The sequence below is a fragment of the Hylobates moloch genome, unplaced genomic scaffold (assembly GCF_009828535.3).
Source record: "Hylobates moloch isolate HMO894 unplaced genomic scaffold, HMol_V3 SCAFFOLD_19, whole genome shotgun sequence".
NCBI classification, from domain to species: Eukaryota; Metazoa; Chordata; class Mammalia; order Primates; family Hylobatidae; genus Hylobates; species Hylobates moloch.
The window spans coordinates 12313122-12329361 of record NW_026652294.1 but is presented as its reverse complement, the minus strand read 5'-3'; the positions used below and the strand labels follow the sequence as shown (position 1 = coordinate 12329361).

Here is a 16240-nt window from a genome sequence, read left to right as displayed (position 1 = left end):
GTAAAAAATTTTTCACTGCTGCTTCACTGGAATTCATTAAGCTGGAGCAGGGAGGGAAAGGTGATACAGGTTACAGGTTACAGATGGCTGAGGCCAGGGCCAGAGCAGATTTGATAGGGTCCTGGGGGAGTGGCTGAGGCTTCCCTGGGTATCTTAGGACAAGTGCAGCTCTGTCACAATTTTCAGTGAAGCAAGGGAGTAACCAGTTTCTTCTTGTGGAAAGATATGCTAAAGGGGTGTTTCATGGACACCCAGAAGAAAAGCAATTCTGCGTTTGTAAAAGTGCCCAGTGCAGTCCACAAGAGAAGGGTTATCAGGAACTCAGAACCATCTTCCAAAGCAGTCTTTTGTTTTTTTTGAGATGGAGTTTCGTTCTGTCTCCCAGGCTGGAATGCAGTGGCACAATCTTGGCTCACTGCAACCTCCACCTCCCAGTTCAAGCAATTCTCCTGCCTCAGCCTCCCAAGTAGCTAGGATTACAGGCGTGCGCCACCACACCTGGCTAATTTTTGTATTTTTAGTAGAGACGGGGTTTCACCATGTTGGCCAGGCTGGTCACAAACTCCTGACCTCAAGAGATATGCCTGCCTTGGCCTCCCAAAGTGGTGGGATTACATGCGTGAGAGCCACCATGCCCACCCAGCCAAAAGCAGTCCTCTTGATGATCCTTCTTAAGGATGAAATGGGAGAGAGGGGTCTTAGAGGGGAGGAGTAAAAGTTGTAGAGTACGGTTCAAAGGATGAATTTGAGAGGTGTTTAGCTTGGGGGGCACTTGCTCTAGACCCTGTGCCTAAAGGGGATCTGGGAGGCGGGGGCTTGGGGGAGTACAGATCAGAGCAGGGAGAAATAAAAGTGAAGAGTTTGGACAGATGTTAGGCTGGTTAACAGAGGAATTCCGGAAGAAGGTTTGGGGAAAATTTAGAAAAGTGAGGGAGGTGTGGGGTGGACAGGGGTTTTAGGAGACTCTGAAAGGTGAGAAGTGAGAGATGGGGTGGGGTGGGGTAGAATGGAGCCAGGTACTCCAGGTGAAAATACAACAATCTGGTCAAAATGAGGAAATGGTGAAGAGTAGATATACCTCTAGGCACTGCGTTTTCACTTTTTGATAATTTGGTTACACCATGAAGTAGTCTTACATATACCTTTAAATGGTTTTGCCCATTTAAAAATAATTCTTCAGGATCAGGCACCGTGGCTGAGGCCTATAATCCCAGCACTTTGGGAGGCCAAGGTGGGCAGATCACTTGAGGTCAAGAGTTCGAGACCAGCCTGGCCAACATGGTGAAACCCCATCTCTACTAAAAATACAAAAATTAGTCGGGTGTAGTGGTGAGCGCCTGTAATCCCAGCTACTCAGGAGGCTGAGGCAGGAGAATCACTGGAACCCAGGAGGCAGAGGTTGCAGTGAGCCAAGACTGCGCCACTGCACTCCAGCCTGGGTGACAGAGCTAGACTCTGTCTCAAAAAAAAAAAAAACTGTTCATATTTTCTTTCTAAAATGCGGAAACAAAATGTACAATACGTAAGGAATTGAATAAATTTTGGTATGTCATAAAATAAAATACATGTAATTGTGTATGAAACATAGACGGGTGGTATATCAGATGGGAGAAAAAAAGGTTACTAAAAAGTGAATTTTTGTGATATATCATTTTTTAAGTATAAGCATGTTGTAACATATATACATATATGTGAATGGATTCTGATCAAAATACACCAAAATGTTAACAGTGATTGTCCCTAGCCACTTATGCTGCTGGGCTGTCTTGTCTTCTTTTTATTTCTTTGAGATGGGGTCTCACTCTGTCGCCCAGGTTGGAGAATAGTGGCACAATCTCAGCTCACTGCAACCTCCACCTCCCAGGCTCAAGCGATCCTCCCACCTCAGCCTCCTGAGTAACTGGGACCACAGGTGAGCCACCAAGCCCGGCTAATTTTTTGTATTTTTGGTAGAGATGGGGTTTCACCCTGTTGCCCAGGCTGGTCTCAAACTCCTGACCTCAGGTGATCCAACTGCCTCAGCCTTTCAAAGTGAAGTGGTGGGAATACAGGCGTGAGCCACCATGCCTGTCCTCATTTTTCTATAAGTGTACACTACTTTTATCATTAGGTCAAAAAAAACGACTGTATAAGGATAAGAAATATTGAAGGACTAGTTTTTCTAATGCACTTTCAGCCTATTTGGAACTGGAGAGTTGTGAATGTTTTTATATTTACAAACTAGTATGAATAATCCAACCTCCCAAACTCTCATTTACATTTTTCTGACTTCTATGCATAGCCTAGGTATGAGGTGATGGAAAAAGCTGGTTTAGAGATCAAGATGCTCAAACACAAAAGTCCCCCAAATCCTGAGTTTTTTGTTTTTTTAAAAAAATCCTTAAAACATTTAAAGACACGTAAAACTCTTCACCCACTCTGGTGCAAAAAATTTACCAATACTAGAAGGGGAGGAGGCTGGCAACGACTGGAAATATTCCCTTTCAAGTAATAAATAATGGTCATTTTGAACCAAATTGCTTTCCACCTCAAGTCCTCCATGGATGGGAGCCTGGAGGATGCAGTGATGGGGGTTGTGGAATGGAAAGGAGCGTGGGTAATTGGGTTTGTGAGGATTGGGGCCAGGCAGAGGGAACTGGGGGCTTTTCCAGGACCACTGGGGAACACAGAGGCTGAGAAGGGCAGCGTGGGACGGATTCGAGCTGGGGAGGACCTCGGCCTCGCCAGGCTCTAAGGAGAGTCAGAGCTCACCACCTAGGGCGCTGGGACCACACGATGTCATGCCTGGGAGACTGAAGGGCTAGGACCGATTCTGAGAAAATGTGGACTGGAGATGGGGATTCCAGGTTCTCCCGGGAGTCCAGGCGAGGGAGTTCCGGCTTCGGGGAATCCCAAGAGCTAGACTGGGAAGGGGCTGGTGCCCAGGATTATGAGAAATCCAGACTCCCCTGGGGTGTGAAAAAGGGCCGGGGTCCGGCTGAGGGAGCGCGAGTCTGAAAGAGCTCAGGCTCCCTTGCGGGTCCGAGAGTCTAACGAAGGCTCTGAGCACCCAGGCCGCACCTGAAGAGCACCAACGACTGCGCGGTCCGCGGCGCGGGTAGGAGATATGCGGATGAACCCCTACGCCGATTACTTAGCGGCGGCCCTATCGAGCGGGTGGTTCGACCCCGAGGTGGCGCCGGTCCTGTAAATCGTGGAGGATCTCAGGTCCCCTGTGACCGAGGGCGTAGTCAGCTGTGTCATGGCGGCTTCCCTGTTGGAGAAACAGTTGGAAACTGGAGGCCGGTTGGAAGCCATGGTCGTTGGACGCCATGGTCGTTGGACGCGCGGAGGCCGGTTGCGAGCCATGCTCGTTGGGCGCGCGCAGACCTGGAGTTAGTCCCTGGGCGGAACCTGGAGCCCCGCGCGGCGCGTTGCCTAGGAGACGCATAAGGGGGCGGGGCCTGGGAGGGAGTGTCGCACATGCGCACAGAGTCCGGGCGGCTACGGAAGCAGTGAGATTGTCTCTCGGCTGCAGCCCTGGTGGGACCTGGCCCGTTGCCATAGAGATGGGCAGGGCTGGATGGAGTGGGGTGCGGTGAGCTGAGCTGACCCTGCTTCGCCACGGGAACTGCAGTGACCCCGGCTTGCCGGCAGGGCGGGTAACCGGTTGAGCCAGGGTGGGGCTGCTCAGGGACGTGGAACCGAGGCCAGGATTTCTCTGAAGACCCGGCACAGGCTATTCCTTTCTACGACGAGCCCATTGCTATGGAAACCAAAGCGTTAGGCCAGCGGGGATTGAGGCTGCCGGATCTTGACTGGTCTCTCTCCGGAAGAACCTTGCCTAAGGCTTCCCGAAGCGGCTACTTCTTGAACGAACCCGCCCACCTGTCTGAGGGAGAGAGGTAAGACCCTGGGGGTCTTGACACCAAGCAGGCGAAGAAGCCTATTCCAATGCCAGCTCCACCGGGAAACCTACCCGGCCCACCCCTAGAAGTGGTGCTTCGCTCTCGTTAACTCTTGGACTTTCTTCCACGTTTATAACTTAGTATTTCATGAACGCCCCGCGATGTTTGTTCATTTTTCCCACACATAATGGACCATAAAGATCGGCTTCCTTGCTTTATGACTCGTTCTGAACAAGTCCTTTTCCTCGCTGTGTCTCACTTTCCTCTTTTGTAAAACGGAAATATTAACTCTAGACGCCGGTCTGATTTGGTTGCTTTGAAGATCGAACCAGATGAGGAAAGCCAAAGACTTCATAGGCTGTAAAGGAAGCTGAACTGCTACCGAGTTGCTATTTTTTTCTCCTCCTCCCTCTCCTTCAAGCTAAATGTTCTTTAGATCTCTTGTGATTTCTTCAGGCGGTCTTTGCGACTCCCTAGGCTCCGACCTGGAAGAAATCTTTTTTACACTTCCCTTTCACAGAACCCTGCATTTTAACTTCCCTATCAGAAGCAAGAAAAATGGTTATCATTTTTAGAGGGCTTACACTGTGCCAAGCCCTGAGAAAACTCTTTACGTGGATTATCTCGTTTAATTTCACAACATCCTTTTAAGGTAGGTACTGTTAACCTGTTTTCAAGCTCTGTCTGCCTGTAATTGCCTGTTTACTGTCTGTTTCTCCCACTAGTCTTTGAGCTCCCTGAGAAAAGGGGCCATGCCTGTCTTGTACATTTCAGTATCTCCAACACCTAATACAGTGCCTGATAGAGATTTCTTTTTTTTTTTTTTTTGAGATGGAGTTTCACACTGTCGCCCAGGCTGGAGTGCAGTGGCGTGATCTTGGCTCACTGCAACCTCCGCCTCCCGGGTTCAAGCAATTCTCCCGTCTCAGCTCCTCAGTAGCTGGGACTACAGGCCCATGCCACCACGCCTGGCCAATTTTTGTATTTTTAGTAGAGACGGGGTTTCACCATGTTGGTCAGGCTGGTCTTGAACTCCTGACCTCAGGGATCTGCCCGCCTTGGCCTCCCAAAGTGCTGGGATTATAGGCTTAAGCCACCGTGCCCAGCCCTGATAGATATTTCTTAACTAGCATGAAAATGACTCCTCCCATCACTACCTTCACCCGCAAGAGCATTGTCCCTTCTGCAGACTTTTAGTGGCTATAATGAACAGCACATTCCTCTATTCCCGTTACCCACTGGGCAGTGGTTTGGGGGGACGTCAGTTCACTTCTCTCTGGATTTTCTGATGATGAGGATCCAGAACATTCCTTAGCATTTAGACTTCCATCTGGGTTCAGGAGGCTTTTTCTTTGCCCTTCATATCACCTCTGTAACAAGCCAGCTCTCTCTGTCCTTCCCGGGATGAGCCTGATGCATTTGAGTCTGGGGCATTGGCAGGTAGGATTTGCCTATACAACCTTTGGTCTTTCTCTTTAGTAGCCTCAGAACCACCCCCATCCCCACCCAGCCCCTCCCTGGAATTCTAGAGACACATGGCCAGAGAACTCATTCTTTCCAGAAAACCTCTCAGAAGGCAGAGTCATAGCTGTTGGGAGTAATTTCTTCATTCAACAAATATTTATCAAGCACCTACTTGTGGGGACACAGCGCTTGGCACTAGTTGGTGATACAGTGGGAGTGAAGACAGACACTGTCATATCCCTAAAGGGCTCACAGTCTCCTGGGGAGACAGACATTAATCAAATAATCATATCAGAGCAAAACCACCATCTTCAATAAGTGTTAGGAAGGAGAGAACATAGGGCTAAGAAATCCTGGAGCAGAGTTGGTCAAACGTGAGGGAGGGGTGTGATCTAAGGAGATTTCCCTTAAAACAGTTACCTTTCAGTTGATATATTAAGGCTCCTCAGACTTCTGCAGTCCTCTGCCGAATGGACCAGATCAGGATCTGATGGGTTCATAAGGAAAAAGACTGAGAGATCAGCAGGGCAAAGGCCACTGGCTGGAGGGGACAGGCTGTCCCTAAGGAACTGTAAGTGGTTCAGTTCACCTGAGGCCCTTCAGAGCATGGGGAAGCCTAATAAGAGGCTGGAGAGACAGGCAGGAGCCAGGTCCCAAATGGCCTTGACAGCCAAACTAAGTGGCTCCATCTTATCCACACAGTGGATAGCCACTGAAATATATTAAGCAGGGAAACAAAACTTTGGCTCCTCATTTCTCGTGCCTAGTGAAGACTGCCATTTGGCCTTGAAAGGTGTGATCTAAATCCAAATGCCCTTATTTCAGTGGGACGTATAAAGATGTCCTGGTTTTTGCAGCTTTGTTTAAGACTGAGAAAGTGAGGGTCCGAGAGGCTAACGAATGCTCTGGGCACCCGGGCCGCACCTGAGGAGCACCGACGACTGCACGGTCTGCAGCGCGGGAAGCAGATCTGCGGCTGAACCCCTACGCCGATTACTTAGCGGCGGCTGAGCCTATCGAGCGGGTGAAGGCAGGGGGTTTGCCTCTCCCTGGGGTGCATTTCACAGCTCTGCTGCAGGCAGCATGATGCAGGTGTGGCAGGTCTTCCTAAGGCCCTGCTGTCTCTGTGTTTGCCCCTGGGGTTGCTGTGGTGCCCATTATGCTGGCCTCCAGGAAGCTTTCAGCCACTCCCTTTCCCAGGCCCTCTTCAGAGGCAAGGTGCAGGAGCATGTCTAACAATTTAGAACTTTGTATTTGACATCAGCTTCGCATGGGCGTATCCTATCTCTTTAAAGAGATGGTTCTTAGAGGGGGAAATGGGGACCCTCCCTACTCTTATACCAACCTCCTCAGTGACTGCCAGCACAGTGGGCTCTGGTTCCATGCCACTGGCTCAGGGCCTTATGATTTGGGCATAAAGTCAGAAGACTGAGGAGGAAGACTGTACAAGTGGTTACCACTCAGGGAGGCTGGAAGGAAGGAGAGAATTTGGAAGAGCAGCAAGAAAAGGGCTCTGTGAGCTTAAATGGAGAATCAGGCCAAGGCACAGCTGAGGGACACAAGTCATCTGCCCAACTAGAGCTGTGGGGCCTCTCAAGGGAGGCCTCAAGTGCCAGACTTGGGGACTTGCCCTTTGTCCTATAGGGCAGTGCACATTAGACCACCTGAGAAGCATGCTGAAAATGCAGATTCATACTCTTCACCCCAAGAGTCTGACTCTGTGGGTTTGGAGAGGGACCTGGGTAACTGTACTTTAAATGAGTTTGCTGGGTAATTCTGCTGTGATGGTCAGAGGACTGCCTTGGGGAATGCTATAGACCTACCCATCCATTTCCCAGGGATCCCCTGGAGTTGGCCCTCTGGGCACCTGCTCTCTAAACATCCTCTCCCTCCCTGCAGTTTTCCATGGACACAGCCTAGCAGAAAGACACAGCCTTCATGCTTCGCTGACTGCTGACCGCTGACCCACCGCCTTGATGACAGCACCCTCGTGTGCCTTCCCAGTTCAGTTCCGGCAGCCCTCAGTCAGCGGCCTCTCGCAGATAACCAAAAGCCTGTATATCAGCAATGGTGTGGCCGCCAACAACAAGCTCATGCTGTCTAGCAACCAGATCACCATGGTCATCAATGTCTCAGTGGAGGTAGTGAACACCTTGTATGAGGATATCCAGTACCTGCAGGTACCTGTGGCTGACGCCCCTAACTCACGTCTCTGTGACTTCTTTGACCCTATTGCTGACCATATCCACAGCGTGGAGATGAAGCAGGGCCGTACTTTGCTGCACTGCGCTGCTGGTGTGAGCCGCTCAGCTGCCCTGTGCCTTGCCTACCTCATGAAGTACCACGCCATGTCCCTGCTGGACGCCCACACGTGGACCAAGTCATGCCGGCCCATCATCCGACCCAACAGCGGCTTTTGGGAGCAGCTCATCCACTATGAGTTCCAGTTGTTTGGCAAGAACACTGTGCACATGGTCAGTTCCCCAGTGGGAATGATCCCTGACATCTATGAGAAGGAAGTCCGTTTGATGATCCCACTGTGAGCCATCCCACCAGCCCCTGCATTGGAGTCAGAGGTACAGATCTATTGTTGATCCTACACCAAGATCCAAACTTGAACATTCTACTTTTGTTGATACAGAAAAAAACAGATGATGCCTTTTATAAGCACAAGAAAAAAGAGTTGCTGTAGCTTTTAACTTTATAATCCATTTTTTTTTTAAGATTAAACTCACTAATTGTGAGATGGTGAAGATAAATTTTCTGCCCTGTGAGTGACAGGCCTCTGCTGGCCAGGGGATAGGTTGAGGCAGATGGCCCAGAAGAAAGAGGCCAGCACCCATTGCACATGGCAGGCCTGGAATCCTGCAGCCCTCCCCAAAACCGATTGAATCTGCTACAATTCCACCTCGTTCTTTCACACCCAGAGCCAGAGCCTTAAGTATCATGGTATCTCTTGCACTTCTCACAGTAAATGCCAATCTACTAGATAAATGGCCTTCAGGCAGTGCTCCAGGAATCCTGGGGGGTCCCAGGCCACCTCTGCTTCCACCTTCACTACAAGTGGCCCAATTCTGGTTTTCTAGATTGTAGTTATGCATAAGGTAGTTTTTAAAGAAAGCATTCCACTGTGTAAATTTTTTTTTATCTTTTTTTGAGACCGTCCTGCTCTGTCACCCATGCTAGAGTGCAGTAGTATGATCATGGCTCACTGTAGCCACAACCTCTCAGGCTCAAGTGATCCTCTTACCTTAGCCTCCTGGGTGGCTGGGACTACAGATGTGTGCCACCATGCCCGCCTCATTTTTTTCTTTTTTTTATAGAGATGAAGTTTTACTATGTCACCCAGACTGGTCTCAAACTCCTGGCCTCAAGCAATCCTCATGCCTCAGCCTCCCAAAGTGTTGGTGAGCCACTGCACCCCGATACCACTGTATAAAAAATTTAAAAAAAATTGTGAGTGCTATTGTACATGGCAAAGTTTCAAAGAGCTCTTGGCCATCCCTCACCAAACTTTGACAAAAGATGGTGTTGGTCCCCTTCTCCAGGGCACATGAGAAAAACAGGCCTGATATCAGGCCTCAGGGGTTCCTCTCACAGGCCTTGGCTTGGAAGGCTGGAGCTTCGGACCAAGGCCCAGCCCTGTCACCTCCTCTTCATGTGACCTGGACCCCTGGGAGCATCAGTGTCCTCATCTGTCCAATGACAGCCCTTTTCTCACAGAGTTGTCGTGAAGATTCAACAATTTCTTGGCATAGCGCCTGGCATGTGGTGTGTGCTTAGCACAAATGGCAGCTCTCATCATGAATGATAGACTCTTTCACCCTGCTGGTCCCAGGTCGGCACACACATCCTCATAATGGCATTTCTCCTTTCCGTGCACAGCCCTTTATTGTTATAAAGTACTCTTCCAGAAAGTTATCCTGTGTGTAAAAAAAAAAAAAAAAAAAAAGCCAGGTGCGGTGGCTCACGCTTGTAATCCCAGCACTTTGGGAGGCCGAGGCGGGCGGATCACGAGGTCAGGAGATCAAGACCACGGTGAAACCCCGTCTCTACTAAAAATACAAAAAAAAATAGCCGGGCGTGGTGGTGGGCGCCTGTAGTCCCAGCTACTAGAAGAGGCTGAGACAGGAGAATGGCGTGAACCCGGGAGGCGGAACTTGCAGGGAGCCAAGATTGCGCCACTGCACTCCAGTCTGGGCGACAGAGTGAGACTCCGTCTCAAAAAAAAAAAAAAAGTGGTTTAAGTCCTTTCAGACCCTACCTCAGAGGAGGTCTAGACTTAGAGCCTTTTGAGAGCTTCCATCTTGTTTAATCTAGGTGCAATATAGGGGTCCTGAAGCAAGGAGCACAATTCCAGCTTCCCCCAGTCACTTCTAAACAGTGATTGCAGCCTTGTTTAGAATCACTATGAAAACCTGCATCCCGGCTGACTACTGGGATCCATAAGGGGGCAGTGTCAAAGGGCCTAACAAGTGGACTCCATCAGTAGGCCCTGGAATTCAGGATTGTTCACATCCCCTTGGTGCCAAGGACCTGGCTCAAGACCAGCTCTTCTGATCCAGAGGTTTTCAGCAAACAGCATTTGAAACAAAAGCACAGCTGCTCTGTTTTACACCGAACTGTGGCTCCTGATTCCAGTGGAAGTCAAATCTTTTTCTTTTACAGCTGGATGCCTGGGAGGCTGAGGCAGGAGAATCGCTTGAACCCGGGAGGCGGAGGTTGCAGTGAGCCGAGACTGCGCCATTGCACTCCAGCCAGGGCAACAAGAGTGAGACTCCATCTCAAAAAAAAAACAGAAAGAAAAAATAAAAAATAAAAATAAATGCTTGGGACCAGAAATATTTTGGATTATTTTCAGGTTAATATTTGCTTTACCTGAAGCAAATATTAGTTGAGCATCCCAACTCCAAAATCCAAAATGCTTAAATGAATATTTCCTTTGAGAGTCATTTCAGTTCTCAAAAAGTTTTAGATTTTAAGCATTTCAGATTTTTGGATTTGAGATCCATGAATGGGTCTCAAACTTTTTTTCACTTGATGGGGGGCTATTGTAGATTTTTTTTCCAATTGCTCGTTGTTAGTATATAGAAATAGAATTGAGGCCGGGCGTGGCAGCTCATGCCTGTAATCCCAGTACTTTGGGAGGCCGAGGTGGCCAGATCACTTGAGGTCAAGTGTTCCAGACCAGCCTGGCCAACATGGCAAAAGCCTCATTCTCTGCTAAAAATACAAAAGTTAGTGGGGCGTGGTGGCAAGCGCCTGTAATCCCAGCTACTGAGATTAGAGGCTGAGACAGGAGAATTACTTGAACCCAGGAGGCAGAGGTTGCAGTGAGCCAAGATCACGACACTGCACTCCAGCCTGGGCAACAGAGCAAGACTCCATCTCAAAAAAAAAAAATTGTTCTGTGCCTTCTGGTGCCCATGGTTTTTTCTCAGAAATCCAGAGGCATTGTAACTGTTGTTTCCCAACAGGTAATGCTTTATTTTTCCCCAGCTGCTTTTTAAGATTTTCTCCTTGTCTTTGTTTCTCATCAGTTTGATTATGATGTATATGGTCATAGATTTATTTGGGTTATCCTTATCAGAGTTCACAGAGCCTCTTGATTGTCTTTCAGAAATCTGGGAAGTTCTTAGCTATGATTTCTTCGAATATTGTTTTCTGCACCATACTGTCCTGTACTACTGTGTCACTGATAACATGAACATTAGACCTTTTGACATTGTCCGTGGATTCCTGAGACTGTTCATTTATAAAAAATTTTCTCTAGCTGGGTGTGGTGGCTAGTCCCAGCTATTTGTTGGGGCTGAAGTGAGAGGATCACTTGAGCCCAGGAGGTCAAGGCTGCAGTGAGCCAAGATTGCGCCACTGCACTCCAGCCTGGGTGACAAAGTGAGACCCTGTTTCCAAAAAAAAAAAAAAAAAAATTTTTTTTTTCTCTCTGCTGCTCATTTTGGATAATGTATTAGTTTACTCTTGGTGCTGTAACAAATTACCACAAACTTAGTAGCTTAAAACAACATCCATATATTTTCTCACAATTTCTGTAGGTCAGAAGCTTGATTGGACTTGACTAGGTCCTCTGCTTAGAGTCTCACAAGGTCAAAATCACGTTTCATAAGGCCAAAACCAAATATGTTTTTCCCTGGAGGCTCTGAGGAAGAATCTGCTTTCACGTTCATTTGGGTTCTTGGCTGAATTTAGTTCATTGCAGTTGCAGGGTAGAGGACCCTGTTTTCTTAGTTGTTAGCTGGGGGCCAGCCTTTTCTCCGTAGAAGCTGTCCACATTCTGGTGCTTTTTATGTGTCCTTCTCCAGAAATAGGTTGAATTATTCTCACACTTTAAATACCTCTAACTTATCCTTCTGTTATATCTAAGTCCAGCCAGAGAGAATCATTCTGCTTTAAAAGACTCATGTGATTAGAATGAGCCCAGCTAATCATCCAGAATAATCCCAATTTTAAAATCAGTTGTCTCCTTTGTCATATAAAGTAACATTCACATTTTCCAGGGAATAGGTCAGAAACATCATTTCCAAATCTTGATTCTTTATATTTTCTTAGTTCTAAAATTCTTATTTAGCTTGTAATCCCTGCACTTTGGGAGGCTGGGGTGGGTGGATCACCTGAGGTCAGGAGTTTGAGACCAGCCTGGCCAACATGGTGAAACCGTGTCTATTCTACTAAAAATACAAAGTTAGCCAGGCATGGTGGCACATGCCTATAGTCCCAGCTACTTGGGAGGCCGAGACAGGAGAATCGCTTGAGCCCAGGAGGCGGAGGTTGTGCCCCTGTACTCCAGCCTGGGTGACAAGAGCAAAACTCCATCTCAAAAAATAAATAAAAATTAAAATAAAAAACTTCTTATTTAAAATAAGAATAATAAATAAAATTCCTATTAGATTGTTTTCTTTGTTCTCTATTTCTCTGTTAAAACTCTCCAGCTTTCATTTTTAAAGTCTTTCTGGGCTGGACGTGGTTGCCCACGCCTGTAATCTCAGCATTTTGGGAGGCCGAGGCAGGTGGATCACCTGAGGTCAGGAGTTCGAGACCAGCCTGGCCAACATGTTGAAACCTCATCTCTAAAAATACAAAAAATTAGCTGGATGTGGTGGCGGGCGCCTTTAATCACAGCTACCCAGGAGGCTGAGGCAGGAGAATCGCTTGAACCCAGGAGGCGGAGGTTGCAGTGAGCCAAGATCACGCTATTAAACTTAAGCCTGAGCGGCAAGAATGAAATCCCATCTCCAAAAAAAAAAAAAAAAAAAAGGTCTTTTTCTGATAATTCCAACATCTGGGTCATCTCAGGGTCCAGACTTTCCTCGTTCTTTGTGTGTAATTTTGATTGTATCCGAAGCATTTTGAATAGGTCGTTTAAATCCCACGGAAAATGTCGGGTTTTTGTTTTAGGAGGCAGTTAACCCTCTTAGGTTCAGTTCTGATCTGTCTCCTGTGGGCTGTTGTAGTTCCAATATCAGTTCTGTTTCAAAGCCTTTGCCATGTAAATCAGAACAGTCCTAAGCTTATGCCACCCAGTGACCAGTCTGAAACCTGGGTGTTCTGCCTAATAGTTCAGTTCTCATTCACTGGAATACTGTTTAGGGTTGGATCCATGCATGTGAGCCTGCAAATTCATGTACAACTTTATGGGATCTATTTCACAAGCTCTCTCCTGTCCACATTCTCCCCCACACTCTCCAGCTTTCAAGACCCCTCATTTTCCTGGCCCTTTAGCTAGAAATTGGGACCTTAGTCTCCCTGCTCTGTTACATACCTTCCATGGCGGGGTGTACTCTTGGGCCAGGTGACAGGATGAAGAGAGAAAAAAGGCAGTGGAGATTCCCCTCTTCTGCTTTTCAGGATCGCAGATGCTTCGGACAGATGAAAGGATTCCGCTCTGTCAGAGTTTTAGGTGCTTTTCTGGCCACCAATGCTACTGCTGCTACCAAAAAGAAAAAAAATTATTTTTTCTAGAGACAGAGTCTCACTGTGTTGCCCAGGCTGGTCTCAAACTCCTGGCCTCAAGTGATCCTCCTGCCCTCGGCCTCCCAAAGTTCTGGGATTACAGGCATGAGCAACCGCACTCAGCCTTGTTAATATTTCTTTTTCAGAGTCCTCAGGTGCATTCTTTCCAGGGCTTTTAGTTGCAGCCAGTGGGAGAGACAGACTTTGCTTACTCTATCTTACTTAGAACTGGAAGTTCTAAACTAGAGTAAACTAGAGTAAACTCTATCTTACTTAGAGAGACTTTTTTTTAACTAAAAAAAAAAATTTTTTTGAGATGGTCTCATTCTGTTGCCCAGGCTAGATACTGTGGTGTGATCACTGCCCACTGCAGCCTCAAACTCCCAGCCTCCAATGATCCTCTTACCTCAGCCTCCTGAGTAACTGGAACTTAGAGGCACTCACCACCATACCCAGCTAATTATTATTATTTTGAAATGGAGTCCTGCACTGTTGCCCAGGCTGGAGTGCAGTGGTTGGTGCGATCTTGGCTCACTGCAAGCTCCATCTCCTGGATTCACGCCATTCTCCTGCCTCAGCTTCCCAAGTAGCTGGGACTACAGGTGCCCGCCACCACACCCGGCTAATTTTTTGTACTTTTAGTAGAGACGGGGTTTCACCGTGTTAGCCAGGATGGTCTCGATCTGACCTCATGATCTGCCCGCCTTGGCCTCCCAAAGTGCTGGGATTACAGGCGTGAGCCACCGCGCCTGGCCTATTTTTTAAATCTTTTAAAAATTTTTTTAGAGACAGGGTCTCACCATGTTGCCCAGGCTGGTCTCAAATTCCTGGGCTCAAGTGATCTTCCTGTCTTGGCTTCCCAAAGTGCTGAGATTATAGGCGCGACTCACTACACCCGGCCAGAATTTTTTTATTTTTATTTTTAGACAAGTCTCGCTCTGTCACCCAGGCTAAAGGGCAATGGTGTGATCTCGGCTCACTGCAACCTCCGCCTCCTGGGTTCAAGCAATTCTCCTGCCTTAGCCTCCCAAGTATCTGGGATTACAGGTGCCCGCCACCAGGCCCGGCTAATTTTTTTTTTTTTTTTGTATTTTTAGTAGAGACAGGGTTTCACTGTGTTGGCCAGGCTGGTCTCAAACTCCTGACCTCAGGTGATCCACCCGCCTCGGCCTCCCAAAGTGCTGGGATTACAGGTGTGAGCCACTGCACCCAGCCCAGAAATTTATCTTACATGCTCATTTATAGAAAAAGGAAAACAAATATGGTCCAGCCACAATATCCCCATCCTCGTAACCAAGTCAACATATTAATATTGTGATCTAGTTCCTTCCTCCTGAGCATTTTTTTCATAGTTGAGTAAACATAATTTTCATTCCTTTTTAAGTTTTAATTACTTTATATTTTTATACAAAATAGAGATCGGGTTTCACTATGTTGATCAGGCTGGTCTTGAACTCCTGGGCTCAAGTGATCCTTCCTCCTCAGCCTCTGAAAGTGCTGCGATTACAGGCATGAGCCACTGGGCCCAGCCATTCCTCCTTTTTAACTCTCTTTTTAAATATTCAGAATTGGACATGATGAGACCAGGAGTTCATATCCTAAGTGGGAGAGGTTAAGGTTGAGGGCTTTTGAAAGGGTCCACGTCCTTCTCCCAAACAGTTTACGCTGTTCTTTTGGACTCAGAGTAGAGCAGCCTTTTACTCAACCTCGGAAGAAGGTCATGTTGAGGTTTGAATGCAGTCCTATAGTAGGGGAGAAAGAAATGGTCCCATAGCCCAACAGCCTGGCTTAGAACAAGGATTCTAGGCCTCTGTTTGATTACATGAACCTTTAACTTTCTCACTCCAAAAGTGAGGAATCACTTTCTTTCCAAAGTCAATTAAATTTGGTTTGAGAAGTTTCTGTGAAGTTTATAATGCCCTGTCAGATAAACAGGGACATGCTGTTGGCCCTGAGGATTTCTCGGAATGACCTCTATTGAGATGGTGATATAATTACAAATCCCAGGGGCAGGTAGCTCTTGACCTTGAAGCACACAGCCCTGCTTTCCTGGGATGTTAAATCCAAATGCCCTTAGAGGCCAAGTGCAGTGGCTCATGCCTGTAACCCCAGCCCTTTGGGTGGCTGAGGCAGGAGGATCACTTGAGCCTGGAAATTTGCGATCAGCCTGGGCAACATGGTGAGACTCCTTCTCTACAAAAGTTTAAAAAAAAAAAAGCCCAGCATGGTGGTACACACCTGTAGTCCCAGCTACTTGGGAGGCTGAGGTGGGAGGATCACTTGAGCCCAAGGAGGTTGAGGCTGCAGTCAACTATGATGGCACCACTGCACTGCGTCCTCGGCAACAGAGTGAGACCCTTTTGCCCAGGATGCAGTGCAGTGGTGCCTCAATAAATGAATGAAAATAAGAAAAAGTCCTAAGAATCCATTACTTTCCACCTCTGGATCGCGCCCAATATCACCTAAGAAGGAGCTTGGGAGGAATGTTGAGAGGTGTGGATTCTCATCCTGACTGTTCCACCTCTTGGCTTTGACTACAGGCAGACCCTGGAATTTTTCTGAAATTTTCCTTACTCTGTTAAATGGGAATCACAATGCCATCTGTGCATAAGAAGGCACCCCACAGACATCTATTTACAGAAAGCAGAATTGACTACGGGCTTCCAGCTGTGACACTGAAATCCATCATCATGTTTATGCTGAAACCAGATTTCCTTCAGGCTCCTTCTAGCTAGTTCCTGGGTATGGAAGGGATACTAAGGCAGGCCCATTTCTGGGAGACATGCTAGATGTGCCCTTGGCAAAATATTTGTAATTACTTTTCCGGAAGAAAAAAAAAGGATATTTTGTTGACTGAGCTGGGCAATGCCAGGCTAGTGGCTTCTTTTTTTCTTTTTCTTTTTCTTTTTTTTTTTTTTTTT

General features: G+C 47.5%; 3 protein-coding genes across 8 annotated transcripts in view; 1 reads left to right on the top strand and 2 right to left on the bottom strand.

Annotated features, from left to right (window-relative positions):
• Positions 1 to 13152, bottom strand: part of OSBP2 (oxysterol binding protein 2) — a 248474-nt gene extending 235322 nt beyond the window's left edge. Inside the window, exons 1-2 of the mRNA XM_058431268.1 lie at positions 13129 to 13152; positions 5772 to 5838 (exon numbers count right to left, since the gene is read on the bottom strand). The gene's annotated coding sequence lies outside the window, so the exon portion shown is untranslated. The remainder of the gene's footprint in view (positions 1 to 5771; positions 5839 to 13128) is intronic.
• The window catches only part of DUSP18 (dual specificity phosphatase 18), a 17803-nt gene continuing 4979 nt past the window's right edge, over positions 3417 to 16240 (top strand). Inside the window, exons 1-4 of one of the 6 annotated variants that reach the window (XM_058431271.1) lie at positions 3417 to 3884; positions 4408 to 4539; positions 7251 to 7927; positions 9672 to 12760. In XM_058431271.1, coding sequence (XP_058287254.1) covers positions 7328 to 7894 — 567 coding nt within the window. In that variant the 5' untranslated portion in view covers positions 3417 to 3884; positions 4408 to 4539; positions 7251 to 7327 and the 3' untranslated portion in view covers positions 7895 to 7927; positions 9672 to 12760. The other 5 variants (XR_009211040.1, XM_032138413.2, XM_058431270.1 and 2 more) reach the window with 5 other exon arrangements.
• SLC35E4 (solute carrier family 35 member E4) overlaps positions 13227 to 16240 on the bottom strand; it is a 23997-nt gene continuing 20983 nt past the window's right edge. The window contains exon 4 of the transcript XR_004245371.2: positions 13227 to 13296. The gene's annotated coding sequence lies outside the window, so the exon portion shown is untranslated. The remainder of the gene's footprint in view (positions 13297 to 16240) is intronic.